The following is a 26,993-nucleotide window of genomic DNA, read 5'->3' on the forward strand; positions in this document are numbered from 1 at the left end:
ATAGGTGCATCCACAGGATTGTGAAAGTATTTGTATCATATTTCTTGTTTCTACTTTTTTGTTACACCTGAATCTTTCAAACTAAGCACATTTTAATAATAGATAAATATAACCACAGTAGAGACAAAATGCAGATGTCAAGTTCATGTATTAAAGGGAAAAAAAGATAAGTGTGAAAAACTATTTGCACCCAAAACCTAATAATTGCTTGTACCACTCTTCATGGCAGCAACTGCCAATAAGGGCTTGTGATCCTAAATGGCAATATGTCTTAATTTCCACCCACTTTTCCTTGCAAAACTGCTTTCATTCAGCCAAATTGGAAGATTTGTAAACCTGAACGACACATTCAGGGTCCTGCAAAAATATCTCAATCAAAATTTAATATCTAATGTAGTCCAGGTCTACCCATTCATTGGCAGCTTTACTGGAGTACTGTAGATCATGTCATCACACCACCACCACCGTAGTGTTTATGCACCAGGTTGTTCTTTTGCAATGCTGTTTTATGATTACGATGGACAGAGATTCACATGTTCCAGAAAGTGACTGATATCACTTTTTGACAACAGCTTTCCAAAAAATGGGGTCAAACGCAGTTCAGGCATGATTCAACAAGGTTATTTTTTCACCTCTTAATTTGCATAGGCTTTGCTCGTAATAAATGAAATAATTAAAAAAAAGGCTTTTTGTGTTTTTTCTGGCAATGCTTTCTTACCGAAATGTGCTTACCAAGAGGTTACAAAGTAATGCACAAATCAATTTGGAGATTGTTCAGCTGACATAAATTTGCAAAAACCACAATATTGTTTAATGTTTGCAAAAACTCAAAAATGTTCAGATAAAAAAGGCCACTTTCAACATTGCAATAATGTCACATTTTTATTGAGAATAAAAATGAGATCCACCAACAACACAGTTCCTCCCACAATGCATCAGCATTGTGAGTTGATTGGTGCTCACACAATTGTTTTTGTTTCTTCGACAACAAACAAGTCAGTCCATCTATCTTCAACACCGATAAAGACAATCATTATTTTTAACATGCTCCATTTTAATTATGTACCAATTAAATTTATAAGATTTTTTTTTTTGATAAATGACATCTATGCTGCAAAGCCACATCAAAGTTTGTCAACTACAAACCTCAATGTAGTTGACATTAGAAACAGCTTACACAAGAGGGAAAAATCATCTTGTATTCTATTCCCAAGTATCACTGACATAATGTGCTAATCTTAGAAGAGAGTATGTATAAATTATGTATAAATTAAAATGTAATTTACTTGCCATTTATGACAAAAGATAGAATAACACATACGTCGCTGTGTCCCATTACCTACTGGATTGTAGCAAATGCTAAGCCACCGTTTGCCTTCGTTCTGGTTTTTGCAACGGTCAAAGTTTTCTGGACAGCGCTGCAGTGGCCTCTGACACAGATAAGGCCGATTTTGATTGAGTGCAGCTCAAAGTTCAAAACCCAAAACTAATACTGTAACAGCACAGCAGACGAAAGCCCTGCGAGAGGCACTGACGGTTTGAGTGTTCGCTAAACACCACGTTAACAGAAGGTCGGTGACCACATCCTCCCGTTTATTCCAGCTACAGTGAATAGGTAGTTTGCATTTGCATTCAGATAACTTCATAGTGTCTCTTCTATGAACAGAGATAACTGCAAAATAACAAATCAAATATGAAAACAAAAAAAAAAATGACAAAGACAATGACTTTTGATTTAACATGTAATGAAATAAGGCATGACAAAAAAAACCCAGCAATTCAGTAACTGTTAAATTCTTTATGACATTAAACAAAATTCATAAAAAGGCCTGAAATCTCTCTTTTGGCAATACCTTGAAAATGAGGCCTAACTATTTGCTCAGTCCTCTGAATCAAAAACTGATCTCAGTTATCCAGATAAGGGCATATCCGGATCATATTCCTGGTATTCAAAAGGATACATTTTGAATCTCCAAGAAGCATTTATAAAACAATCTTCAACATATATTATAAGGCAGTAAGTAAATAAAGTCCATACATAATAAAATGTCTAAACTTCCTATTAAAATATTGCATCAGCTGGGTGTATATGTATGTGCTAATAAAAATGAATACCACCCTTTTGTCATCGCTGTAACCTGTATTATTACTGTAGCTCCTGCTATGCTTCTTTGGCCATTTGAGGTAAAGTTTAACAACTAGGTAAGCCTATAAAACTTATGTACATGCATATTAAACCAATAAAAAGAATATTGTAGTTCGGAAACAGACCTTTATAGCCAACGCTAAAATAATAAGTAACACAAGATGCTTTTACTTTAAACTCCAAACCCTCTTTCACAGCTGCAAACAGTGGACAGTCGGGAAGGAATGTGCTTTGGCTGTCACCAGACACTTTGGTCACTTCTGTGGGTTCTGAATTATAGTCATTAGCTTTGGCTCTACCTGTCCCACATGCCTGCAGAACTCAGTCACCAAGTCAGATAATCCTGAAAATATAGGAAATGTTTGAAACATGCTATACCTGAGGGACCGTTCTGGAATGGAAATCTCTTGGCTTACAGAAATATATCTGCTAAACATCAACATAAAAGTTTTTGAAAAAGGTAAAGCATGTTTATTATATTTGGTCAGTTTCTACAACTGTTAAATACCTTTAGGGAGAAAAAAACAATAAACATACATTTATATTGAACTTGTACCTGCAGCGTAAGAAAATCTCTCATGGCAATACTGGGCAGCTTATGAAAAGATTCATTGTCATAACAAAAATATTAAGATTTCAACAAAGAAACAAACGTTTATGCGAAATATAACAGAACTGAACTAACGAAGAAAGCATGACCTCAACAAGAACAGGGTTTGTTTTAAGGACCCTTTGTAATACTAATATGTAGTACCATTTTAATTAAAAGCATTCAAAAATGATTGGAGTCAGGTTTTCTCAGTTTTTTTTCCATCTTCTTGTTGAACTCCTCTAAAAAGGGACAATGAATTACAGTGTGATTCAGCTGAAAAGGTCTGAAGGCACAGTGTTAAAACAAGTTTTAATTTGATAAACGTACAAAATTAGAACAGCTGTGGTCCATTTAGAGTGAAGGAAAGGTTCCTTTTACAAAAAAAAAAAAAAAAATGCTCATTCAATATTTATGCCACGGTCCTTCCCAGGAAGGAAATGACACAAATGCATTTTAGGAGCAATGCATTTGTTTCCTTATGACCCTTTCTGCATAGAAAGCTGAGCATTAAGTAGAGAAAAGCAGAAAATGGTGGCAAACAAACAGACGGGGATGGATGAGGATGCAAAAAAAACCTTATGTCTGCAGCACTGGAGGAGAACAGACACTTCAAACTTCATCTGAAGGAACCTTCTTCAGCTGTTTAAAGATCCTTATTTAGTCCTGATCAGAAGGAGCCAGACTCCACATTAGATTGTCCCTGCTGGTCAGTTCAGGCATAGAACTCCTTGGTGGGCGCTTTGTGATAAGCTGTTGCAGACATTTTGGTGTCGCCCAAATCATAACTTCCTTCATCCTTCTTCTTCATGCGGTAGGCGAGGAGGAGGAGGAGGGAAATGGCACAAAGGAATCCGACCACTCCACAGGCAATGACAGCTGAGGACAAAAATGATAACAATTGATTTTATTTGCAGTCTTAAACTGTTAAAAAGTCATCTTTAAAAAAAATTTTTCAGAGCCTTATCTGAATTATAAATCCGACTAACTTATAAAACTTATCCTCTATCCTCACCTGCAAGAACCTCTGTCCTCTCCCACAGGTTCTCAGAGGTGACTTCCTGTGGAGAGTTGAGCTCGTTCCGCCGGTTGTTTCGTCTGCCTTCAGGAAAATTGTCACTTTCAACTTTGATCAGGACTTTGGTGTCCACTAGGATCTCTTCATTCACAGGAGGGCTAAAGTCAGTAGTTGCATCGACAGGACTGGCACTGGTACTCATGTCTTCATCGACAAAGTTGGATGTGGAGTCTGGAGTCTGTAGTGATCATAGACATGACACATTTGAAAACAAACCTGACATGTTGTCTAGTTTTATTGCTTTTAATTAGTGTTCACATACTGCACAGTGCAGTTATTTACATTTCATCAATGTTCAACAAAAATGAGAAAGCATACAACGAAACCTTTTCAAATTGTAAACGAAATTGCTTCAGCAATGTTTTTTTTAATGTTTGGTTTCATTTTCCCATTATGCCACATTACAAAATACAGATCAACAGTGCATTAACGAAAAACAAAAAGCAGAGGTACTGAGGGTCAGTGACTGAATGTGTGTGTGTATAGGAGCAAATTATAGATGATTAAAATAAAACTGAGATTATCATCAATGAATAAAGCATTAATAATGTCCCTATTAATAACATAACAGGGACAAAATAATAATAATAAACAGTAAAATGAAAATGATGTGTGTTTGTTCTACCTCATCAGTGTCATCTGGTTCTGGATCCTGCTTGTCTGCTGATTTGGTTTGTGGGTCGGAAATGGAGCTCACAGTCGGCTGTGCTGGAAGTGGCAGCACCTCTTTGTAAAGGATGCTCTCAGTGATGTTCAGGAACCTGAATACTTCGTCTTGATCCGACAGGATACTGAAACCTGTGTCAAAAGTAGATATAAGGTGCAAGACAAAATTTAATTTGAAACTATTGAGAGAAAGAGTCAGCAAGACTTTCAGGGTGTTGACAGAAAGACTTCTGGTCTTCTGGCTTTTTTAGTAAAGCTAGTAGCGCTAACGATGAAATTCGACTGTCTACCTAACCTGATGTAGACAGTCGAATTTCCAGTCATGACAAAAATTATTTATTGTGATAACAATAATTTCCAATTAATGATGTCTGAAAACCCCAAAGACTGACAGTAATGTTAGTTTTACAAGAAACTACTAATGAATATTAATTAATTCAAAAGTATTATTACAATAAATGCAGTAACTCTGTACAGTTGAGTGATTAAAACATAGATAAAAATCACACTTGTTTATATAACTGGTGCCCTGAAGAAGACACGTTAGTCTTGCATGTTTTTTAATGGCAGTAATTGCATTTGCGGAGCTTTGACTGCAGTGGGTGAAGTCACAGGCATGTTTGTAATTCTCTAAAAAGGATTGCAAATAAATTAGAAATATTTTTTTTATTGTCACTTTCCTCATTATCACAAAAAAATTGCACAAAATATTATGATGAAATTTAAGTTTGTATCGCCCTTCTCTCTGCTGGGATGGATATATAAATTCATATATATACATTTTAAATTTGCATTGAACTAAAACCACCAAAATAAGCTTACAAAAGCAAAGCCACTCTTACCATGGTCTCCAGACCCTGACCCAGAGCCAGATCCATCATCTTCACCGTCTTCATCATCTATGGGGACGTCACCTGATCCTGGTTCCTCTATGTAAAGGTCATCTACTTGGGAAGTAGTTGAATGGGACAGGACAAGGAGCTGGAAAAAAGAAGAAAAACAGTACAGTAATTTAAGGGGGTGGGGGGGGCATACAAAGAAAGACATAAAAGGAAACGAGAGACACTGATGCACATAAATTTACACTTTCAGAAAATCCACCCACTAATTGAAACCATGTGAAAACCTCTGCAGATCTAGAGTAAGACAATACCTCTCGTAACCAATGATGTATGCAGGCCAAATATGCTGGAAGTGTGCACTGCTGTCTGTGAGAGAAACCACAGTGTGAGTTGTGAGCTGCAGCCATTCTATTGTATGAATAGTTGGCCTAAGCTGGATTTATGCTCATTTCATGTGTCATGATTGTAATTTGTGATACTCCCCAGAGCCAGACAGCTGAGACCAAAGTGTTTTTGAGAGGAGTGGGAGTGAGAGAGAAAAGAGATAGAGCAACTTCAAAGACAACAGACAAAACAGACAAAGTGCATACACATGTTAAAAAGGTTACTGCCGTTGCTCTGGATACCCTCCTAGCAACCCAGCGCTACACAAATGTGACGTGCTGAAAACCATTGAGAAACTGCACGCAAAGCCCAGTCGGTGAGGAGCTGATGCAACGAACACACTAGGCAGGCAAAATGGAAAACAAGAGAAGCCTAATAATGACTGAAATGTTTAAAAAAAAAAAAAAAGTGAAGGAGAGAGGGGAATCACACAGTTGGTGTTAAGACAGAAAGACACACACAGACATGGATGAATATGGTCCTTTGAGACTTCAGCTATGTCTGGTATGTATACTATGCTTCCACTAACACAGGTGCTGAGAGAGTTAGAGAGGAGAAAGCCTGGAGAAAGGAAAGGGAGAGAGCGGAAGAAGAGAGGCAAAAAAAGCTATTTGTCTGACAAAACAGGTGCTGACGACAACAAAAAGTGTGAGATAAGGTGACCGATTCAGGTTTACTACAACTATTGTAAATGACTCAAACTTAGCATTACAAAGAGATCATCAGCATCAGCTTTAGGGAGAAAACCGAACACGCGGTTTAAAAACTCACTACAACGGTAATTTTTTATCATATGCTCTTGCTTAAGGTGTTCAATGGACCAAGCTGGCCCAGAATAGGCTAATAGGTATTAGCCTATTCTGCTAATAGAGGCAGAAACTTCTGCCTCTATTAGCAGAATAGAGGCCAGATCCCTCTGACCAACAGATCTCTATGTAAGAGATCTGTGGCTCAGATCTGTGGCTCAGATCTCTTACAGACAAATGACTAATTTGAGGTAAAACTAAATAACACCAAATAAGCTCACACTATGGCAATAGAGAAAATTTCCACCCGTTTCTAAAGGCAGCAGAATAGGCTAATGCACAACATGGCTACACAACAGAAGAGGCTTCTGTTTTTAGCCAACAATTACAAATCCAGATGATGAAAACTTATGAGCAGACATAAAGGACTGAACTTTTATCTTATTCCAACAGATACTACCAACAATTAGACCAAATGGCTTTAAATTCAGTCTGTGCTGATGAAGAAAGATAGTTGTTATCTTTAAACTGTTTGAGATTCACCACCAAGCTCCAACTGAGGCCAGACATCAGTTGTTTAAACTGCGTCTGTTGCAAAGCAAAAAGAGCAGGTCACGCCCACCTCTACAATGGCCTCCACACAGCCCTTGGGATTTTTCCACATTTACTCGCAGGACAACTTCAAAGTGTTTTGTTGAGATCTGAAGTCATAGATAAACAAGAAGTGGTGCAGATAGGTGAAATGAAAGAAAGACAATTTGCTTTTAATTTCTTTTTCCAAACAAAAATCTGAAAAGCGTGCATTTGTACTCCGCCCTACTCAGTCACTCCTTTATAGAACCAATTACAGCTGCAAGCCTTTTAACATATGTCCCCACAACAAAACACAGTTGTTGCCCTTTTTTCTTATGTAAATTCATTCAGGCTCACACTGATGGGATATAGAGGTTAAAACAGCCAAACAAATGCATTCCAGTCTAGAATTTACTGGGCCATACAAACACATTAATTACTTTAAATCAAAACCATGTAATCATAAATCCAGCTGTAGGGCCACTCTTCTGCTAGAGGGTGGGTCCCCACTCCTTTTTCAGCTGTCTAACGCGATTGTTTCCCCAGGATTTTTTTCTGAAAAGCATCCCCACACCAAGGTGCTGCCACCACTATGTGTCACATTGAAGTTTGGGTTGTATTGTGACAAAAGAGTTGATTAAATTCTTAGATTATTAAGAATGTGTCAGTACACTGACTTTGCTGCATCAATGAAAAGGCCTTCTAAGAGTGCAATAAGTTTGAATTTAATTTAGGTTTTAGTGAATTAGCAGCTAAAGTTGTGAACTTCATGATTCATCATTATCATCAAAAGAAAAAAAAAGATCATTGTAGGTTAGTTGATATATATATATATATCACAATATTGAAACATTGTAATTGAATGCTTTTATTAAATTAAATAATAAGACTAACTCAAGATAGTGCCCCTTAAGCAATTTGTTTTAGCTTAATAAACGTTAAATAAAGATGACATGTTTTGGTGGATAAGTCAGGCTAATCTTTTATTCAAGTAATTTTCTGTTGAGCTATTACTTTGATTAATGGACATAAACACCATATTTTCTGTTAAGGTAAATGTTTTAATACATCTAATTGATAAATATAACAACATTTATAAGTTGTTAAAGAGAATCATAAGTATCCACACTTGAAATCAGGAGAGCAGACCCCAGGTTTGCAGTAAAAAAAAAAAGAACGATTAAAATTATGTATGAAAAGTTAATTTTCATACCAACATCCCGCCTGTTGAAACATAAAAGCCATAATGTAACAAACGAGTCAATACTCTGTGCTTTCCTCGCTAGAAGTAGGTTGTGTCAGAGTTTACTGGTAGATGTGACACAAAGGTCAAACATCTGGAAAACACACATATGCAACGTACATAGCGTATACACTGGTGTGGTTTTCTAAAGCTTTATCAAACTGAAGACAGTTTACTGGAAACAGCTGGAACGGGGCAGTACAGCTATTTAAACATTCAGTGGGGGTGAGTGTGTTAGAAGAGTGTGTTATAAAATTTAGCAAACCCCTCCTATCGTGCGTTTCTGGGGATGACATGTAAATATTTCTCCTGGGAGATGGGAGCCAGTGAGTAGAGACAAGAGAGAGATTGTGTAACAGGCCAAAGCACACAGAGAGCCTATCATCGTCATCGAGATGCCTGCTTTACACAATGCTGTGTAAAGAGGGTGCATGTTTGATCAAGGCAACAAAGAACAGAACGTTTGACCACCTCAACATCAAGCCAGCGTCTTTTTAACAGCTTCAAAGGTGTCAGAAATAAACAAATCTGAGCATTTTTGTTGTAGCTCAGCAGGCCTTCGTGATCTTTAAACTTTAGTGTGTAGTTTCCAGACATCTAACTGTGACCTTATCTAAGGGGTTCAGCATGGAGATAACGACAGAGCAGAACTGTAATGCAAAGGTCCTAGTCCACACAATAGGAAAGTCAATACAAAGTTTTAGCTACAGGAAGAAAGGAGGAAGAGTGATCCTCAAAAAAATAATTAAAACAGCCTGCCTTGGTTTATTGGGTCGGACCTGAAGTGGTTGCCTTATCTCTGTTCAACAATGCCGTGACTCACGCTGTTAAAACCTGAAACTGCAGCTACGCAGCGCAGCGCCACAAGTAATACTAGCCTACTTTTATTTACATTTCATTATATCTCATTTTACTGAGCAGGGGAAGAGTAATTTTACAGCCATATGTGCGTTTTGGGAGCAGGCTTTTAAAGCGCCATAAAAAGACTCATTAAAACCAGTGTGACAATGTGTCACTGTCTTCCTCCTTCTTTGTGTGGTTCGGCAGAAAACTACGTGTGCTCCACGCAGTAACGTGCCTGCCTGGACAAGTCCGGAGGGACTCACTGTGAGTCATCCATCCAGAAAATGACACAACTACCGGCCCACATGCTGGCATGGACCAAACGCCCGCTTCGACGTTCTGCTTTCAGAGGAAAGCAGCGCTACAGGCTGACGAAGCACTCACTCTTTAGCCAACTCAACCACACAAGGAGAAGGATAGTTTGGATATATATATAAAAATATATATATATGTGATGCAACCCATCACACCCAGCAATTTAGTCCTGGAGCCTGTATTAGAGACATAAAGTAAGGAGGAATCTGAGCAGAATGGTGAAATAAGTATCAGCCACCATTCTGGGAAGATAATGTTTCTGTTGCCTCTGAGAAAAAAGAAACACAATTAGATATGCTTTTTTTGGGTGGGGGGAGAATACAAGGTCTTCATTTTCTTTCAGGCCTGATTTTCAATGGGTTTTGGTTTCCAGAGAACTTCAGCAAATGACAGAGAAAAGAAATTATTTTATGGAGGTAGGAAGTTAATCCCCATTGATGCATTGATGCATATGACTCCAACACCCACTTGATTCTAATGAAACTAAAATGCATCAACGGTCAACACGTCCACCTGGCTCCAGGTGATTTGGTTTTTCACCTGGAACCAGAAATAAACAACAACAACAAAAACAGGAGTTTTTAAATTATTATTTTCGTTTTAAAATACATAAGAATATAGATCATTTTAAATTTTTGGTTTGATTCCCTTTTGTATTCTTCTACAAAAAAAAAATCACTGACGAAGAAAAACTGAAAGCTTGTTCATTTTTTGACCTAAATTTTCAAAGCAAAAAATATGCTTAAACTAGTCCCTCCATGATATTGCAAGTTTTTTTTGTTGTTGTTGTTTTTTTTTTGTGATTCTTGCAATCTAAAATTACAGATTTTGTGTCACCTTTTTCAAATGTTTGTGGTCAAATTTGCAAATTTCTTAAGGCTTTATTTATGCCATGACATAGTCTTACAAAAACCTAACATTGCTTTTCCTTTCTCTCTTTCTCATCAAGTTAAATAAATCCATGACATCACTGGTCATATAGGGTAGAAGTGTATATATACATATATACACATACACTTCATTTTAGATATGTTTTTTTGTGATCTTTATTTACAATATTTGTTCTGCAATGAAACAAAGAAGCAGGACAGCAACTTTTTGATGTACATAGTCTTATAGTCACTACGTTCTCAGATTTATGTGCCTTTCAGGGACTATGATGAAAAAAATATATACTTCTCTTTGCCAATGTATTGGTTTTTACGATGCAAAGCTATACTCCCACTGTAAATTTCACCACAGAAACAAGAAACAGTCCTTTACAACAATTTATTTGGACTGTGTTACAAAAAATGTTTTAAAATAGAATGTTTGTTATGTCGTTTTTATTACTGGTTTCCAATAAAAAAATATCCAAAAACCAAAACACACAGGAAAAATCAAAGTACATGCAGTTGGCTTGCGTGATTAGGGAGTGAGAAGAGTGGGGAGCCTCAGTCAGTTTTGCTTAATTCAATAAACCACTTTGATTTCTCTGTATTTGAGACACAGTTCAACATTACGGGGGATCAAGGCTGATTCCCAGTGATTGATTGGTGCATCTATATTTGCAAAACAGATGCATTTAAAACGAATTTAAACAGAACTTCAATAACTGGATTGGAGAACAAATTAACAATTGGGGTTGAGACTATCTGAGGTTTCACAAATCAACAAGCCTGGGGTCTTACGATCCTCTTCAAAAATGAGACTCAGTTAAAAATAAAATACTACAATGTGTATTCATGTGTATGAGCACATATAGTTCCCCCCCCAAGGCTACTTTGTGACTTGGCAGCTCAAGAAGTTTGGCAGCCACTGATCTACAGAATAAGAACAAACAAAACAAAAATCCAAACAGTACATCCACAACTCTAAGTCTTGCTCCCCACCCCTCATTTAGCAGAATGGTCTCAAGTTTCAACTCCCTTTATTTCACAACATATAGTCCATAAATCTTAAAGAATCATTTTCTGGGGCCTGTGGCTCTCACTCTGGATTTTTTTTTTAAAGTCAAGTCTTGTAAACAGGTTATTATTTTTATTACCCAACACAACAGCTGCGTTTTATCCTATTATCTCCAAGAACATTTCTGACTATGGAACTGGCACGGCTGTATCTGTAGAAGAATCTAAGACCAAATATTGATATTTCTCTTCAGATTTCAATTATTATTATTATTATTATTTATTTTTGTTTTATATAATCTGTGTATTAAACCCAAAGCCCAGGGCAAATGGGAGTTCAGGTCTCAAGCTTTTGGTTTAAATGTCAAAGCTTTGAGCCAGAGGCTAGCCAGACTTGTGAACTTGACACCAGCTGGTGGAAAGCTTGAACTTGGCTATGATCCACAACATGATTATCAGCCAGCATCTGTGCTAGTAACAGCATTTTTCACATCACAGCTTGATAATGTCATCCATGTTTATATTTAACTTAATTATTTGAGACGCACTTTTGATTTAAAAAAAAAAAAATCTAAACATGAGACTCTATAAAATAAACAAACACACTGGCAAAACAACATGAAAATACACTTTTGAGAAGATCTGGAAAATGTTGATAATTCTTCAGGAAGAACGTTAAACGAAAAACAACAAACCATCTGAACCAAAACAAACGTTACGGGAGTTTTTCCAAACGCATTTTAACGGCTGGAAAAGACGCTAAGATTGGACGTAAAATGAGAACAAAACATCAAGTTTGTCGCCAACTATGTGAGCGAACCCACTGCGAAAGCAGAACCCAAAATAAAAGCTCGTTACCTTGTCGCCGATAAACCCAGACGACAGCGCGACGAGGAAGAAAAGCCACAGATTCTTCATCTTGACGACCAAACGGAAAAAGAAAAGAAAAAAAAATTGTACAAGGAAAAAAAAAACTTTACGATTAAAACCACAAACCGAGAAAAAAATATAAGTAGTTAAGATAACTGATGAGAAAACAGAACTGCTCAAAATTTCCGTGACGGTTTGACGCTGGAAATGTAAATAGTTTGCTTAAATCTCAGATCCGTCGGGAACAACTCCACAGCTCGGTGTGAAGCGAAGTTCCACTGTGGAGATGTTTAGACTGGCTGTGCAGCGTGGCTGCGCGATGACGTCAGCGCGGCGTGACGTTCATTCATGAAGGTGATGGGTTGGCTGGGGGTTTGTTATTCTGAGATTGGTTGACGTGACAACGCATTTATTTTCGTGGTATTTTAAAATACGTCTTTTCTACGTCGCCTCAGCTGTATTATCTTTATTTTCACAAGTAAAGTAATTCAAGCTTTTTTTTCAATCGCTTCAGTGAAGTTACCTGCTTATGGGTCCCGACGTTTTAATAAAGTATGAAACAACCCAACTGTTTGAGGATAAAAACTGAAAAAAATTAAAATTCTCAATGAGCTTCTTACAGCAAAAACCAGAAAAGTCACAAAACAATCATAAGTCAGGCTGGTTTGTGACATTGTGTTGCCACTCAGATAGATGGAGCAAGGCGGTATGGTCTCTGCACAGTTTCTGCCCTCTAGTGAAGAATGATAGCTAAAACAGAAAATAAAAACATTTTTGAAGTAAGAAATAAAACATGCAACAACAAAAAAAAAGAGCCCCTTTGGCTTTGTGGCAGATTCCCGAACTGATAGGTATTAATAAGGTCATTTCTCATCTGTGTTGACTTTGGCGGTATTTCAGCCTACTTCATGTTGTCAGACTGGTTCTATTTAAGTGATTTTTTTTTTTCAAATTCTAGAGGTCTGATAGTAATCAGGCCAAGTGAAATGTTGTAATCCCAGTTAATTGTTTAATAAGGGCACAATTACATAATAATAATGTTATTATAATGTAATATAAAATATATTAATAATAATATAAAATAATGTTAAAAAGGTTGAATATATCTTTTATCTAAATAAATAATCTGAAAACTTTTTGTATTTATATCAAAAAGTTTTTGATATAAACTATAAACTGAGGTATTTACATCAAATGCAAAGTTTGATGTAAAACTTTGCATTTTAACCAAAAAGCTAAACCAAAAGGGCAAAAAATTCCATCAACAATTATAAACTACATAAAACAAACCATTAAGACATTAGCTGCTAATGCATTAAGTTACTGATAGGATTTAGTTTGCCAAAATCAAGAGTTGAATATCAAAAATACTCAAACTGAAATGCCAAATACCTATTATAGCTGAACCTTTTTATTCAAACCATTGATATAAATAAAAATGCCTTTCAATAAGTATATTTATGACTTGGTTACCTAAAGTCCCTTTGTTTAGTGTTAAATAATAAATAAATTGCACTAAATGCTGTTGACAAAATTTACAAAAATCAGTGCCAATTATTTCATAGGTTTAAAAAGCAAACAGTGAGGCACTAATACTTTTGTGCAGAGGGGCTTAAGGTTTTGCAATCAAACCAACAGTTGAATAGTATGTTTTACTGTTTTAATAGATTAGATCATCTTCAGAAAAAAACAACTAACTATAGTTTAAAAACTTTCATCCTGAAGGGTTCAAATACCTGCAATTTTCAACGTCAGCTGCCCAATTACCCTGTTCAGTAAGAAGTCATTTTCTTCCCCAACAATTCCAATTTGTGGTTCACGTTTCAGGTTTAAAGTGATAAAAATTCTCAATTAAAAGGAATTTGCATGTTTTTCACTGATGGTTCACCATTAAATTTCTGAATAGGATTAGTGATAGAGCAAAGTCAATAGCAGCATGAAGCCTTAAAGCATTGCATGTAAATATTGTGATCATTTTTTCAACACAGGACAAACTAGTTAGACCGCTCAGCCATTGTTTTAATCAGAAATGACACGGACCAGTCGTTATGCATCAGTTAATTTTAATGACGCATGTTGGCAACCGCAGAACATACCAGATTATCATCTCAAAGTCTCTCTTTCCAAAGCAGTGTGTGCCACACTGTAAGGACTCTGGTTTAAATTCAAAGCCTTTCTTTATGTAAAGTCAGAGGCCGACCTTTAACTTTAATCACATATTAAAATTTCTAATTAAAATAAATATACATCTACTCTTGAAAACGCCACTTTTTAAAGTACCGCTCCTTTAATGGTTAGGACGGTCATCTGTCTCCGGTCAGGATCTGCCGCTCACCTTCCGAGGCTTTAACACCAGAAACAGCAAAGCAATTTTCCGTAACTTTACTCTGAATAAAACAGGCTGTGAACATATCCATTTGGAGGTCTGAAATAGCCAAATGATACAATAAGAACACAGAATAATGTGGACACATCCTCGAGTGCTACTAGTACCACAAAAAAGGGGAACACAAAGGTGAGAGTCATAATATCTTATAGGCATGGTGATAGGATCGTCTTCACAGCTGCAGGCTCTGGTCTGTTTTGTTTTTTTCCTACATTGAAACCAGGACCTCATCTGACTCCAGGCTTAGTATCTTGTGGTTTTATATTTCTTTTCCAAATGGAAGGAATCTGTGTCACAAACAAAACACAAATTAGCCTTTAAAACACAATAATTTATAGGAGTTCACACAGGGATTCACATACACTATGTACAAATACACACAACAGTGTAACTGTACACATCGACATGTTATAACCATGATCTTCAATGTAGTTTGCTGGGTTTTTATTTGTTAGACTAAAGCAAAATTGTTCTTAAAATAAAGAAAATTTGAAACCCCTAAATAAAATCCAGTGTAATTAACTGCCATCAGAAGTCGTAATTAATTAGTTAATAGAGCCCACAGGTGAGTAATTGAATTGAAGTTGGATGGAGATAGAGGGCTGGAGGGAAATACAAATGAATACTACTCTTTTTAGATTTAAATTTGTAAAACAGAATGTGGAAAAATGACATTAGATGAAATATGCCATAATTATTGCTTTGTGATAGTCCACCTCATAATAATCCAATAAAATACTCTGGAGAGCGTGGTTGTGGCGTGACAAAACGTTTAAACGTACAACAATGCGGTGTAGTGGAACTGCACAGTTTGGATTACCAGTGATGGAGCTGAGGGATGTAGATGCCGTCCTAGAAACGATAAGAGGCGTCTCCATATTAACCCGCTGCCCAAAAACATGAAGCCTGTTACCAGCCAGAAAGCACGAGGGTCCTGTGATGGACAAAGATAGGCAGACACTTAACAGATAAACAAACAATTTTAACTATAAGGCATTGTTACGGCCCTGGGCCTTGTGGGCTGGGTTGCAGGTTTTGTCTGTCTTTATGCTCCTCCCCTTTTTAGGTGTTGCTCGTCCATTGATTTGGAGCACAGAGTATTTAAGTCTGGCTGTCTCCACCTCTGGGTTGCCTTTGGCGTCCACTCTGCTCTCGAAGCTTGTGGTGCTCTGCTGCCAGGCCTTAGCTCCCCTCTTTTTGCACATTTGAGTTTGTCTTTGTTTTTGCACTTCAACACTTCCATACGCACTCATACACCACATCCAAGCATTTGCCTTACACTACTGATACTGACTTTCACAATCCATTGTAGTTTTTGTTAATAAATATATCTTTTTATGCACTTTAACCATTGCATGGTCTCCTGTTTTGTTATGACTTTGAGCCAGTCGTAACAGGCATGATTAACAGTAGAATGACTTACATCTTCAAAGGCCGTCGTTAAATTCATTCCAAAAGCCACCCCGATGAGCCCAAACAAGGTCAGGGAGAAAGAACCCATAGTCAGCTGCAGATTCAGACGCATCATCACATTACGATGGCTACAGCAGGAAAGACATAGTTACATGCAAAGCTATGTCACGTGAACTGTAAATATTTTGTCAATCTTTCTGAAGAATCAAAGAAAGAACAGCAAAGTGGACAGAACAGACCCTGACTGCTTATTGTGCTGACATGTCACTTTCTCCGGACATGGTTGTACATATAACATTTTAAAATAATGTCCAATCAGGGTGTGTACCTGTCCAGATTGATAAAGATGACACTTTCTGAGTCGTCTATCAGTCCCTTGAGCTCTCTGGTCTTGTTGGCGAGCTCCTCGGCCTGTATGCAGTGAAGAGATTATGATCTGAACGCACAGTCATGGCCAAAAACAAAAACATCCTCTGTTTAATTAGGTTTCCTGTTTCAGAACACACCAGAAATCATCTGGTCCGCCCTGAAAATTAAAGATAAGTGGATAAAATCCTAGATGAAAACAGTAACTGAGATACATTGAGTCATTAACATGGAGTCGAGGTCTGAGCTTTGTTTTCCACAGAGCAACATCATTTGTCTTCCGGGATTCATTTGTTGATTAGGATCTTTCGTCTTAGTTTCTTTTTGTCTAATTGTCTCACTGATGTACTCAAAAACATTTTACTGAACAGAACGAGTTAATGACAAAGCATCGTCCCTCCACTGCAGCTCTGAAAAACTTTTAAAAAGTTGTTTTTTGCCAACAGGCTGTGTTTAGTTTAAATCGAATACAGCTCTGTAAATTACAGACACATCTTAAATTTGGAGTTGTCTGTTTCTTCCAATCATCACCTGAAGCGGATAAAGCATTCAAAAGCAAAACTGCAGCTTCTGGAAGCAACCTTCAAAAGAGACATGTTTGAGTGATGACAGTACTGATTAATTGACAAGTGATAAGATCCCAACTGCTTGGAAATGTCATTTTATTCCTGTCCAGAATGCTTGGATACGTTAATGAACACCTAAATGCTTCAGATGAGGGGAGTTGGACTCATTCTTGAGGGCTTACAACTCAACACATGACTCTGAATAGTCAGAAGCAGCTTCTTTTTTTTTTCTCACAAGTTTATTAGTCTCAGGTTGTGAGTTGTAGTTATCTTCAACAAAAAAAGCTTTTGAGCATCTTGGAAGACAATTCCAATTTGTCAGCAAAATGTGCATTTCATTTGTCGTTATTTGGCAACGCGAAAAGTGCTGCATGTTTTCTCAGCTGACCCTCCCACAAGTGCAGCTGGTGCACACTCATCTTGAGCCGCAAGCTGCATTGAACTGTGACATATGTAGTGTGACTGGTGATCTATGAATCATTCATTACAGATATTGAATATTGCATGCAGCCTGTTTATCCATGGCACCTGGCATCAGTTAAATTTTTGAAACTGAACCTCTCCATATGTGTCCCTATAGTGACACATCCAACTCAGGATTATTTAGCACTTTTCAAAAGAAATTACTTTTCTTTCTTAAATATAAATGTATCAAAAACAAGTAGAAGTCTAGTAGAAGTCTATCAATTGTTGATTGTTTTTTAATAAGCGATTTTCCCTCTGTGCCTTTCGTTTAAAAGTAAATAAAAAAAAAATTTTAGTCCAAAAGACATTTGTTTTAACATTTATTATTTATGTTAAAAAGTCAAGTCAAGTCAAAGTTTATTTATATAGCACATTTACAACAGCCTCAGCTGACCAAAGTGCTTCACAACAAACACAACATCACAGGTAGATAAATGATAAAATAGAAATAAAATTATGTTTTAAAAAAAAAAGCACAACTACCTGCATGTAGTAATTCTCAAGTAAAAGTTCCATCTCCTCACAGTGGTCGATACCCAAACTGCTCTCCTCACTAAAAAGCAGAAACAAACAGACATATATTTATCATTTAAGAATAAAAAACATTTAAAGTGCAGCAAAATGAACCTCAGCGAGAAAGAAAATGCTGCAATAACATATACTGTTAATGTACTTTTACTTTTCCAGTATCTATTATAAAATATTCACCGTTAGCAGAAATTTAAAATTTGTGGCATATTAAAAATATGTATTTAACCTCCTTTACGTTGACAATTACCTTCAGTCACATAATCGGTGAATATAGTCCAGCTCAGGTTAGTATGGCAAAACTATAAACAGCGCACTGGGTATCAGCAGGTTTCGGTAAGTCAGATTTAAGACATTTTTAAAGCCAGCATGAATAAAATACAAGACTAAAAAACAATAAGTGTAGGGGATAATTGGGAGATCCTGCTGGCTTGTATGGGCAAGCGACAAACTTACATGAGGGAGTGGCAAAAACAAACATCATCCAGCCAACTGGTGATATTTGCCTTTACACATGAAAGATGCAAACAAGCAAGCTGGCAGCTAGTTACTATCCGCCTATCCACCACAGAATGCAAAAATAGAAAAATAAAATTATATCCTTTTTCTTTATAGTTTTGCTATGCCTTTTGTCAGTCTATCAAAAATAAAATAACATCCAATTAAATAGACTTGATTCCTGATGTTGTGTGAAAAGAGTGAAAAGCTAACTTTGACCGTTTGCAATTGATCGAAGTGTTGGGGTTTTTTTTGTTTTCACAGAAACTACTTAACCACTGTCCTTTTAGAACTCTCAGAAATTGATTTCAGCATTTAGAAACACAAATGAAATTACACAGGAACATACAAAATCCTTGGATCTGTCCATCTGGTGAGACACAATTGCTCAATCATCGCATCCTCGTCCAGGATTTTCAGCAAGGACTCCTTGAAAACTTTGATGTCTGTTTCCAACTCCGACAAGCTGCCAGACGGAAGATAATAAGTCAAGTTAAAACATGAAAGGACTCAGTGTTTTGGGTCCAACTCTGCCATCTGATTGTGCTCTTTACCTCTTGCTGTTCTGCAGCAGAATATGCAGCTTACTTCTATCCGCAGAAACGATTTTAGGATCCACGAGCGACTCCAAGGTGTCCAGTATGCTCGGTTCGACATCGTTCAGCCAGGTTTGCAACGTGTTTACCTGTTGACACAGATCTATGAGGACACACAAACAAACACATGGTCCCTGTTATTTTGAATGAGAGCGTAAAGCGTGTGGAACCTTGTGCTGCAGGATGGCCTCCAGTGCTCTAAACTCAAAGGGCAGAGAGTGCGTCTGCGCTGCTAGCTGAGGGGCGAGCTCCAGGACCAGCCAGCGTTCCAGACTCAAACCACGATAATCCAGCACCAAAAGCGACTCCTGGGTCAGGATAACTTTCAAAGTCTGAAAAGATAATATTTTGAATGAATTAAAACTTGCAATGTTATTACATAAGATGCAGACACTATTTTTTTGTTTTTTAAAACATGCGATTTTATCTGCATGTTGTGGATGTGTTGTAGTCTGGCCACGTGTGTATTTTAAAGTCTGTCCGTTCAAGAGTTGACTCTGATCTGTAAATATTTGCAGCGAGCAGCCAGATCAATAAAATCTTACTGATCCTCTATAGGTCGGTGTATAGGGCTGGGGATGTTTGCGGGCAGCATATCGGTGTATCGCACTCTGCAGAAGTAGATCTGATAACTCTGATAGAGCACTGAGGGCTGGCAACACATCAGGTAAAGAACAAGGCATTGCATCACAACTTTTGTTACTTTTATTTATGTTAGGCTTGCAGTCGAAAGGTTATTATCCAATAATTTCCCTTGGCTGCAGGATGGCTGTGAAGCTGCTGTTTCTTTGGCTGTTGTTCTGTCTAAGCTGGGCCCAGGAACAAAGGTGTCTGCAGTCCGCCTCAAGCTGCGATGAGTGCATCCAGGCCGGCTCTGGCTGTGCTTGGTGCAACTCCCCTCAAGCTCACATTCGTTGTGCGACAACAGAAAAGCTGTGGAGCTCTGGTTGTCATGGGAGACACATATATAATCCTTCTGGCAGCATCCAGGTGGTAAAAAATTATAGTGGGTAAGCGTCCTAACTTGTTAATGGGTGCCTATGTGGAAGCAAAAATGACTTCCTTTTGTAACTTTCCACTTGCACATTCCAATAGTTTTCATGTTATTTTACACTGACAAAACTTATTAGGAATAGCAATATAAGCTGAAATAAACTAAACCACTTTATGTTGGTTTAGTTTATTTCTTTATGTTGATAAAAAAAAACTGATTGGAAAAATTGTGCATGTTTATAGGATTTCTGCAGTCTAAAAAATCTACAGTCACTTTTTAGTGTTCTTTTCAATACAATCAAAAACTTTAACGTACTTTATTTAGATGTTGTGTGATGAATCAACATAAAGTGTAGCTACAGTAGACGGAAAGTAAAAATAAAAATCTGAACGATGTGGCGTGAATTTGCATTTGTCCTACTTTTTGCTGGTTGCTCTTAGTGTTTGTCGCTACCAGTTTTTCCACATCTAGACATTGAAATTATTCCATATTTTTCCATGCAAAACAGCTCAAGCTCAGTCAAACTGAATGCTTGCCGCAAATTTCTGTGGTATTTAGTTCTGAACTGTGACTGGGCCATCTTACCGTATCACTATGGTTTGATCTAAACATTCTCATTGCAGCTCTGTCTTTTGCAGATTAAAACATCATTATTTTTTGTGCAAAATTGTCTTCCATTTAGCTCCATTCATCCTCTAGTCACCTGATCAACTTTTCTTTCCCTGCTGAAAACAAGACACTGCCACCACCATGTGCCACTGGGGCCGAGTGAAGTACACTTTCCCAGAAAGCAGTTGTGCACGTGGGTCAAAGGTTTAGCTTTGGTCCCATCTGACTATTGGAGGCCTTCACAGAACAGTTATACATATACTGAGATTACACAGCCGTGGACACTTGGACCTCTGAAGGCAATTGGTTATACTATATTTATTTACGAGTATCAGACTATATTACAGTGAATACAAAGGCATACCACATTTCTCAGGTTTTGTTTTGAACAACATTTTGAAAGCATCACTTTTCATCCAGGAATAATAGTATGATTACTTCCAGAAGGCGCCTTTTACATTCTGACAAATGATTTCCTGCAGGGCTGACCCAGCAGATGACGAAGCCTTGCTCCTGCATCCCCAGGAGGTCTCCCTCCACCTAAGGCCAGGAGTTAGCGAGTCCTTTCCTCTCACCATCTCCAAAGCAACAGACCACCCTACACTAGAGCCGATTATGAACGTCAGCAATGTGCCAGCTGGAGTTCATGTCACATTCAGCAGCATAACCAAAGGAAACCCGCAGCTCTTACAGGTCAGAAAGGTAGTGCAGAATAACGTGCTGAGGACAGTTTAACAATATTCATAGCTATTTTTCAATGTAGGTGAGTGTGGAAGCTGCCCAGTGTCCCAGTAAGAGTGGAACCTCAAACCAGAACAAAACTGGACCCTGGTCCATTCTTATCACACCCAGAGGGTTTTCAGTGAGCCTCAAGCTAGAGATAACATTGCTATGTAAGCCGTCAGTTTATTACCTGGTAAAAAAAAAAGTTTTGTTACTGAATTAATATTGCTTCCCACAGGTGAGTGTAACTGCACTGGAAGCCATGAGGAAAACAGCCCTGACTGCAGCGGCCATGGGACTCTGGTCTGTGGCCAATGTGAGTGCTATGTGTCTTATTTTGGGAAACGATGCCAGATGAATGGTGACTCCGTCTCACCACAATATGAAGATCTGTGCCGCAAGGGCCCAAACGCCCCAGTCTGCAGCGGCAGGGGCACCTGTGTGGCGGGTTTCTGTGAATGCAACAGGCTGGAAGATCCAAAAGAGTACAGTGGACGATACTGTGAGTGCAGCAACTTTGACTGTCCACACCATAACAACAGGTACAGTGCCACAAGAAAAAAAATCAAAAGGTCTCCTTTTCATCAGTATCAAACACAACATTTTCAATGCATTCCTGATAAAGATGTGCAAAAAGGAAAGAAAACATGGTGATATTTTACCACTGTGTCATAAACTCAAGCTGAAAATTATAGAAAAATACTAATTTTAACTTCAGTATGTGATTGTTTTTAATAAAATCCCCCTGCAAAAAGAATGATCGTTGTGCCGAAATATTTTTTCCCTTAACTTTCTACAAATATAGAAAAGATCTCATCAGAAAATCATTCTTTCTTTGTTACTGTGTGATGGCCTTCATTGTTTTAAAACCCAACAGAAGAAATTAACTTGTGGCTCTTTTAATTAGCTATAAAATAAACAAATTTCATTCGGTAGACATATAAAAAACTTGAAAGGTGATCCATTCTTTAAAAGGTCATGAAGGTTTTGCAGCTCTCGTCAGATTGAGGGACAAATAGCTGTTTAACAAGCTGTGTTTTGGCCACAGACTACATTGCGTCAAGTTGAGTAGTGGATTTCTCTCTATTTCTCACCGTGAGATGAGGCTTTATTTTAAAGTTTGCTTTGTTTTTACACATCTTTACCAGGACTGAAAATAAGCGTGGCCGCCACTGTAATTTTAGAACCGATGCCAAAAACACTGACGTTGGAACATTTCTATTTACCAGACTCTGCGGAGGCAATGGGAGGTGTGAATGTGGGAGGTGTGTGTGTAACAGTGAGTGGATCGACAGTGCCTGCAGCTGCTCCATGGAAACCACTTCCTGTATGGCCAAAAACCAAATGCTGTGCAATGGCAGAGGGGTGTGTGAATGCGGAAAGTGTGATTGCATTCCTCCGTATGTCGGTGCGACCTGCGAGGAATGCTCTGATTGCGTGGACGGTTGTCAGGATCATGCTGCGTGTATGGAGTGCCGAGCGTTTCGAACCGGAGCAAAAAAGGACACGTGAGAACATATTTTATCTTAAACCACCTGAATGGTATGAAACGTTTTGAGTGCACTGTGGTATGGAAGAGCAGAACCAGTTTCTAACTGAGGTGTTAGCTTCGATCATATTTAAATAACCTGGATCTGCTTTTTTTCCTCAGCTGTGACAGATGGTGTGCCCACCTCAACGTTGAAATTGTTGAGACAAAAGATGAGCTTCAGGGAAAACTCTGTAAAATGAGGACCAATGAGGACCTTTGCTACTTCTTCTTCTCAATCCTGCCCTCTGGTGGACAGTTTGCTGTTGCTCGAGCTAAAGAGTGCTGATCAACAATCGCTCTTGACGTTTATCTGTCAAACTGTACCTGTTTGGGCAGCCTAATACTAATAAATCTATTTACAGTATGTCTCATTTACTTTTCTGTTTTCTGATGAACATGATTAGAAAGAGAATGTCTAGAAATAAGGAGGAGAACGTACGCCCATTCGTATGATGATGCAGTTGTTTCTGGTGCTGAGGCTGGTGCTGTGTTGGAAGCGAAGGTCTCTGGCCTGAAGATGAAGCTCCTGGCAAAGTTCAATCTTCTTCTTTTCTGGAAAATAAAAGGGCGTCACGGGAAAAATGTCTGTTATCAACATTTTATACCTTTAGCAACATTTTTATGCTTCGTAAACTGTTTCACATTTTTGGGATTTTACATGGAAATAAACACAAAGTAGAGCAAATGAGGAAAAACAAGGGTTTGCGTGGTTACATTTAATATAAAGTAATCTGAAGTGTGATATGCAAATATACTCAAATACTAAAACTAAAGTCTTGTAAGAAACTAAAATGTAGTTTCTTACAAGACATTGCAAGAAACTGGTCATTTCATAAAGTTGCTTTCTGCCACAGGACATCCTGACAGACTGGGAAAGGAGAAAATGGAGTAGGGAAGCAGATCTACCCATATAAGACTAATATTTGAGATTTTGGCCAGCACTGAAAATGAAATGCATCATCGCCATTGTGAAACACAATGACGGCAGTATTATGCTGTCCCAACAGACTGAAACGTACAGCCAAAGCTACAATAGACATGTTTCTACCAAAGAGTATTCATGTCTTTGAATGAAAGTGTTGAAACTGCAGCTCCCAGGAGTCCTCCAAGTAATCTGGCTGAGCTTTAGCTCTTTTGTAAAAAAGAATGTCCAAAAACACTTTAATGACAGGTGGCTCTATAAGGTGCTGACAAATTTTCCTTCCAACTTACAACTATACACTACGTTGTATTGATCTATCACAGAAAACCCCAATAAAACACAAAATGTAGAATTTTGTGAATAGTACGCACACAAAATACTTTGTGTTTCTGGCTTAAGAAGTGTACAGTATACAGCTGGTATATTTAAATGACATATGAATGATACAAATCTACAAACCAATTATCAGTCTTTGTTGTAGAGATTTTCTAACACTTACCGAATGATGTCACATTTCCGTCCGTATCAAACTTCATCTGTTAAATAAACGGGACATAAAACTCATCAATGACATTCAGCAGCCCGGATGTAAACAGACATTTAAATCTATTTCACCACTGAACGTATGCAGCTTCAAGGTCTTGTGTAAGTCCAATATCTATGAAATCAAATAATCGGAGAGTTTTTTTCTTAAAGCATCATAATATCAAGTTTACCAATGAAACATAACCAACAGCAGTAATACCAGTTACACAACCCTTCAGTTGATTATCTCACCACATTGAAAGTTGGAGACACAGTGGACAGGGGGGCATCGGTCACTCGGCTGCGCACAGTGGACACTGGTCAAAGAAAAGCAAAACACAACTACACTTTAAAGACAACACTTTTTTTCTTTACTTTGGCTATAAATATGCAACAATATGCTGATGTCCTTTCAATCAAGGCAGTAACAAAATATGACTCTTGATAAACAGAATCTAAAAAGCATCACATTTTTTTATATCAGTCCATACCTTCAAAACAAAGAATTAAATATTTTCTTTACTGAGTAAAATGTTGAAATACTGGCGACATACTGGGTGCTGGTCATTTCATAAAGGAGTTTTCTGTCTCAGGACATCCTGAACCCACCATGAATCAGTTCATACTCACTTTGATAACTAATGTTTTATAATCAACATTTTCCCAGTAGTATTGACAATAAATAGGAAAAGTTGTTAGCACCAGTCTGTCACAAATACCCAATTGTTTCCATCTCTTCAGTTGCATCCATGAAAAACCCAAACATAGCGCAGTTTAGCAGACACATCGCATCCAAGCTACAATGAGGTGATTCCTGAAGAAACAAGTTGGAAACTAGCGGTATATGAGATGATCAACTCTGCATTTATTTATTTTTTTCTCAAATACATAACCATCAGACAGTAGTCATCTGTTGTGAACAGATCCATAAAGCCTGACACGTTTTCTGTTAGTCCATGTGTAGCTCACTTTTCTTTATTTTCAAGTCACAAATTGCAAAATAAAGCTGGAAACCTGGATGGACAAAAGGTAAGAAAGCAAATGAAATTCTAAAAAAAACATTTTAAAAAATCTAAGATCTACAAAGCAAAACATGTTTTTGAACTAATACCAGCTACAAGACTCCTTAGACTTAACAAAGGTGTCTCAGTTACCTGTAACTAAAGTGACTTAACCTAATCTGTGCGAATCTTACCAGCCCAGGCTGCTCCTCCTCGCAGCAGGATGTCCTCCGTGAGTCCAGCAGACTGACACCTCCTATGCAGACTTCTTAATAAAATTGGCCTCTGGTAACATGTGGAAGTACAGTCAATATCCCCGCAGCTCCTGCTGAGCAAGCCCGCCTTTCTACTACCAGCTTGCCTCAGCTGGTGTGTAACTGTGGGTCCACTGAAGAGGATCAGAGTTTGACTCCCTCCAAATCGTGAGCAGCAGGAGCTGAAAACTCGTTTTCTAACAGATGACATCCTGGGAGAGTTCATGCAGCCAGCAAACAGTAGCAGTCGGTGCAACTTTACCTCCATCACAACCAAACATAGACTGAAGGAGGCTGAAAAATGTTACAGGAGAAACACACGCAGGGCAGCATCAGCCTCCATGAAAAAAAAGAGTAATGAAAATACTTGAGTCATCTCCCGAGTTGTCCAAACTTGTACGAGCCTATAGGCTGGCGGGAAGCAAAAGGAGAGGAAAGTCGTAGCAATAACTTTAGGTTAAATCCAGTTAGTGAACTTTTCAGCAGTCTCTGTACTTGTTGAACTGGTTAACCTTCCTCTCAATGTTTCCACGATGTGCTCTGGACTTCCGCCTGTACCTGCTAACTCTTCGTATGCACCTTTTGTCGGTTCTGAGAATAAACAAAAGCTCTAGGAAGATAAACCGGACAACATGCCGCTAACTACCGGCTCTCTAGACTGAAAACTGAAGGCTACTTCTCCCAGAAAACAACCCCTCCTCCAAGCTAGCAGGACCGCAGGACAGGAGCAAGAGCACCCTCCACAATGCACCGCGGTGCAAAGATCGTCTCTGCTGAAGACAACCACTCTGTAGTCACTGTTACTGAGATTTTAGCATATTTCGTTTAAAACCGATTATATCCAGGGGTGGAAGTAGTTTGAAATTCTTGGAGGGCGATATTGACACCACGAGATGCCATGAGACCTAAATTCTGAACGTCACGGCGTGGAGTGCAAACCAGTTGTCCATGTCTGGGATATAACCATTCATTTTAGCTTTTAAACTGGTTATATTGATCCCGTGTCCAGACAGAGGGATCATCAGTAGGCCTGGCATCATGGCCTGTTTGTTCTGAAGATCCTGCAGCTTCCAGTTCGTCTTCCTGACATGGCGCCTCCTCACCCCGACTCTCATACTGAGGAACCACAGAGCACTGTTAAGTTAAAAGCACATCTTCTGAAGTTGGGATATTTTTCCTCCAACAGGTTCCAGAGGAATCACCTCAAACCAGATGTTGGACTGGATTTTATTTAAATGTCATGTGTGAATGTTAGAGCCTCGTTTTCAACAGTGGCGCTATAAAGATTGAAAAAGGTTATCATTTTGGAGAAAGTCTCATCAACATCAATATTTCAACTAAATAAGAGGCAAAAAAATATATATATAGTTTGATAGAGGAAAAGCCTCTCAGACTGAGCTTAAAACAAGACGGCAGAGAGCACCAAGCTATTTGC

At 38.1% G+C, this 26,993-nt stretch overlaps 3 protein-coding genes across 3 annotated transcripts; 1 reads left to right on the forward strand and 2 right to left on the reverse strand.

The window, feature by feature from the left end:
* Nucleotides 1-868: 868 nt before the first annotated feature.
* LOC102222852 (syndecan-2-B) lies at nucleotides 869-12,459 on the reverse strand. Its single transcript, XM_023331070.1, has 5 exons — nucleotides 12,170-12,459; nucleotides 5,322-5,460; nucleotides 4,439-4,611; nucleotides 3,751-3,991; nucleotides 869-3,614 (listed from the first exon to the last, which is right to left on the reverse strand). Exons 1-5 carry the CDS (start codon nucleotides 12,227-12,229, stop codon nucleotides 3,451-3,453), a joined length of 777 nt encoding a protein of 258 aa, XP_023186838.1. The 5' UTR covers nucleotides 12,230-12,459; the 3' UTR covers nucleotides 869-3,450.
* Nucleotides 12,460-14,227: 1,768 nt separating this feature from the next.
* Nucleotides 14,228-26,301, reverse strand: mrs2 (MRS2, magnesium transporter). The gene is made up of 12 exons (XM_005798516.3): nucleotides 25,499-26,301; nucleotides 24,556-24,620; nucleotides 24,278-24,314; nucleotides 23,296-23,408; nucleotides 19,170-19,331; nucleotides 18,958-19,088; nucleotides 18,753-18,869; nucleotides 17,861-17,930; nucleotides 16,309-16,391; nucleotides 15,991-16,108; nucleotides 15,388-15,501; nucleotides 14,228-14,854 (listed from the first exon to the last, which is right to left on the reverse strand). Exons 1-12 carry the CDS (start codon nucleotides 25,824-25,826, stop codon nucleotides 14,795-14,797), a joined length of 1,398 nt encoding a protein of 465 aa, XP_005798573.2. The 5' UTR covers nucleotides 25,827-26,301; the 3' UTR covers nucleotides 14,228-14,794.
* Nucleotides 19,377-23,220, forward strand: LOC111608179 (integrin beta-1-like). Its single transcript, XM_023331435.1, has 7 exons — nucleotides 19,377-19,666; nucleotides 19,764-20,009; nucleotides 21,085-21,295; nucleotides 21,366-21,495; nucleotides 21,564-21,867; nucleotides 22,555-22,833; nucleotides 22,977-23,220. The coding sequence occupies exons 2-7, from the start codon at nucleotides 19,765-19,767 to the stop codon at nucleotides 23,140-23,142; spliced, it is 1,335 nt and encodes a 444-aa protein (XP_023187203.1). The 5' UTR covers nucleotides 19,377-19,666; nucleotide 19,764; the 3' UTR covers nucleotides 23,143-23,220.
* Nucleotides 26,302-26,993: the final 692 nt, after the last annotated feature.

Source organism: Xiphophorus maculatus, chromosome 3 (genome assembly GCF_002775205.1).
Source record: "Xiphophorus maculatus strain JP 163 A chromosome 3, X_maculatus-5.0-male, whole genome shotgun sequence".
In the NCBI taxonomy this organism is placed as follows: Eukaryota; Metazoa; Chordata; class Actinopteri; order Cyprinodontiformes; family Poeciliidae; genus Xiphophorus; species Xiphophorus maculatus.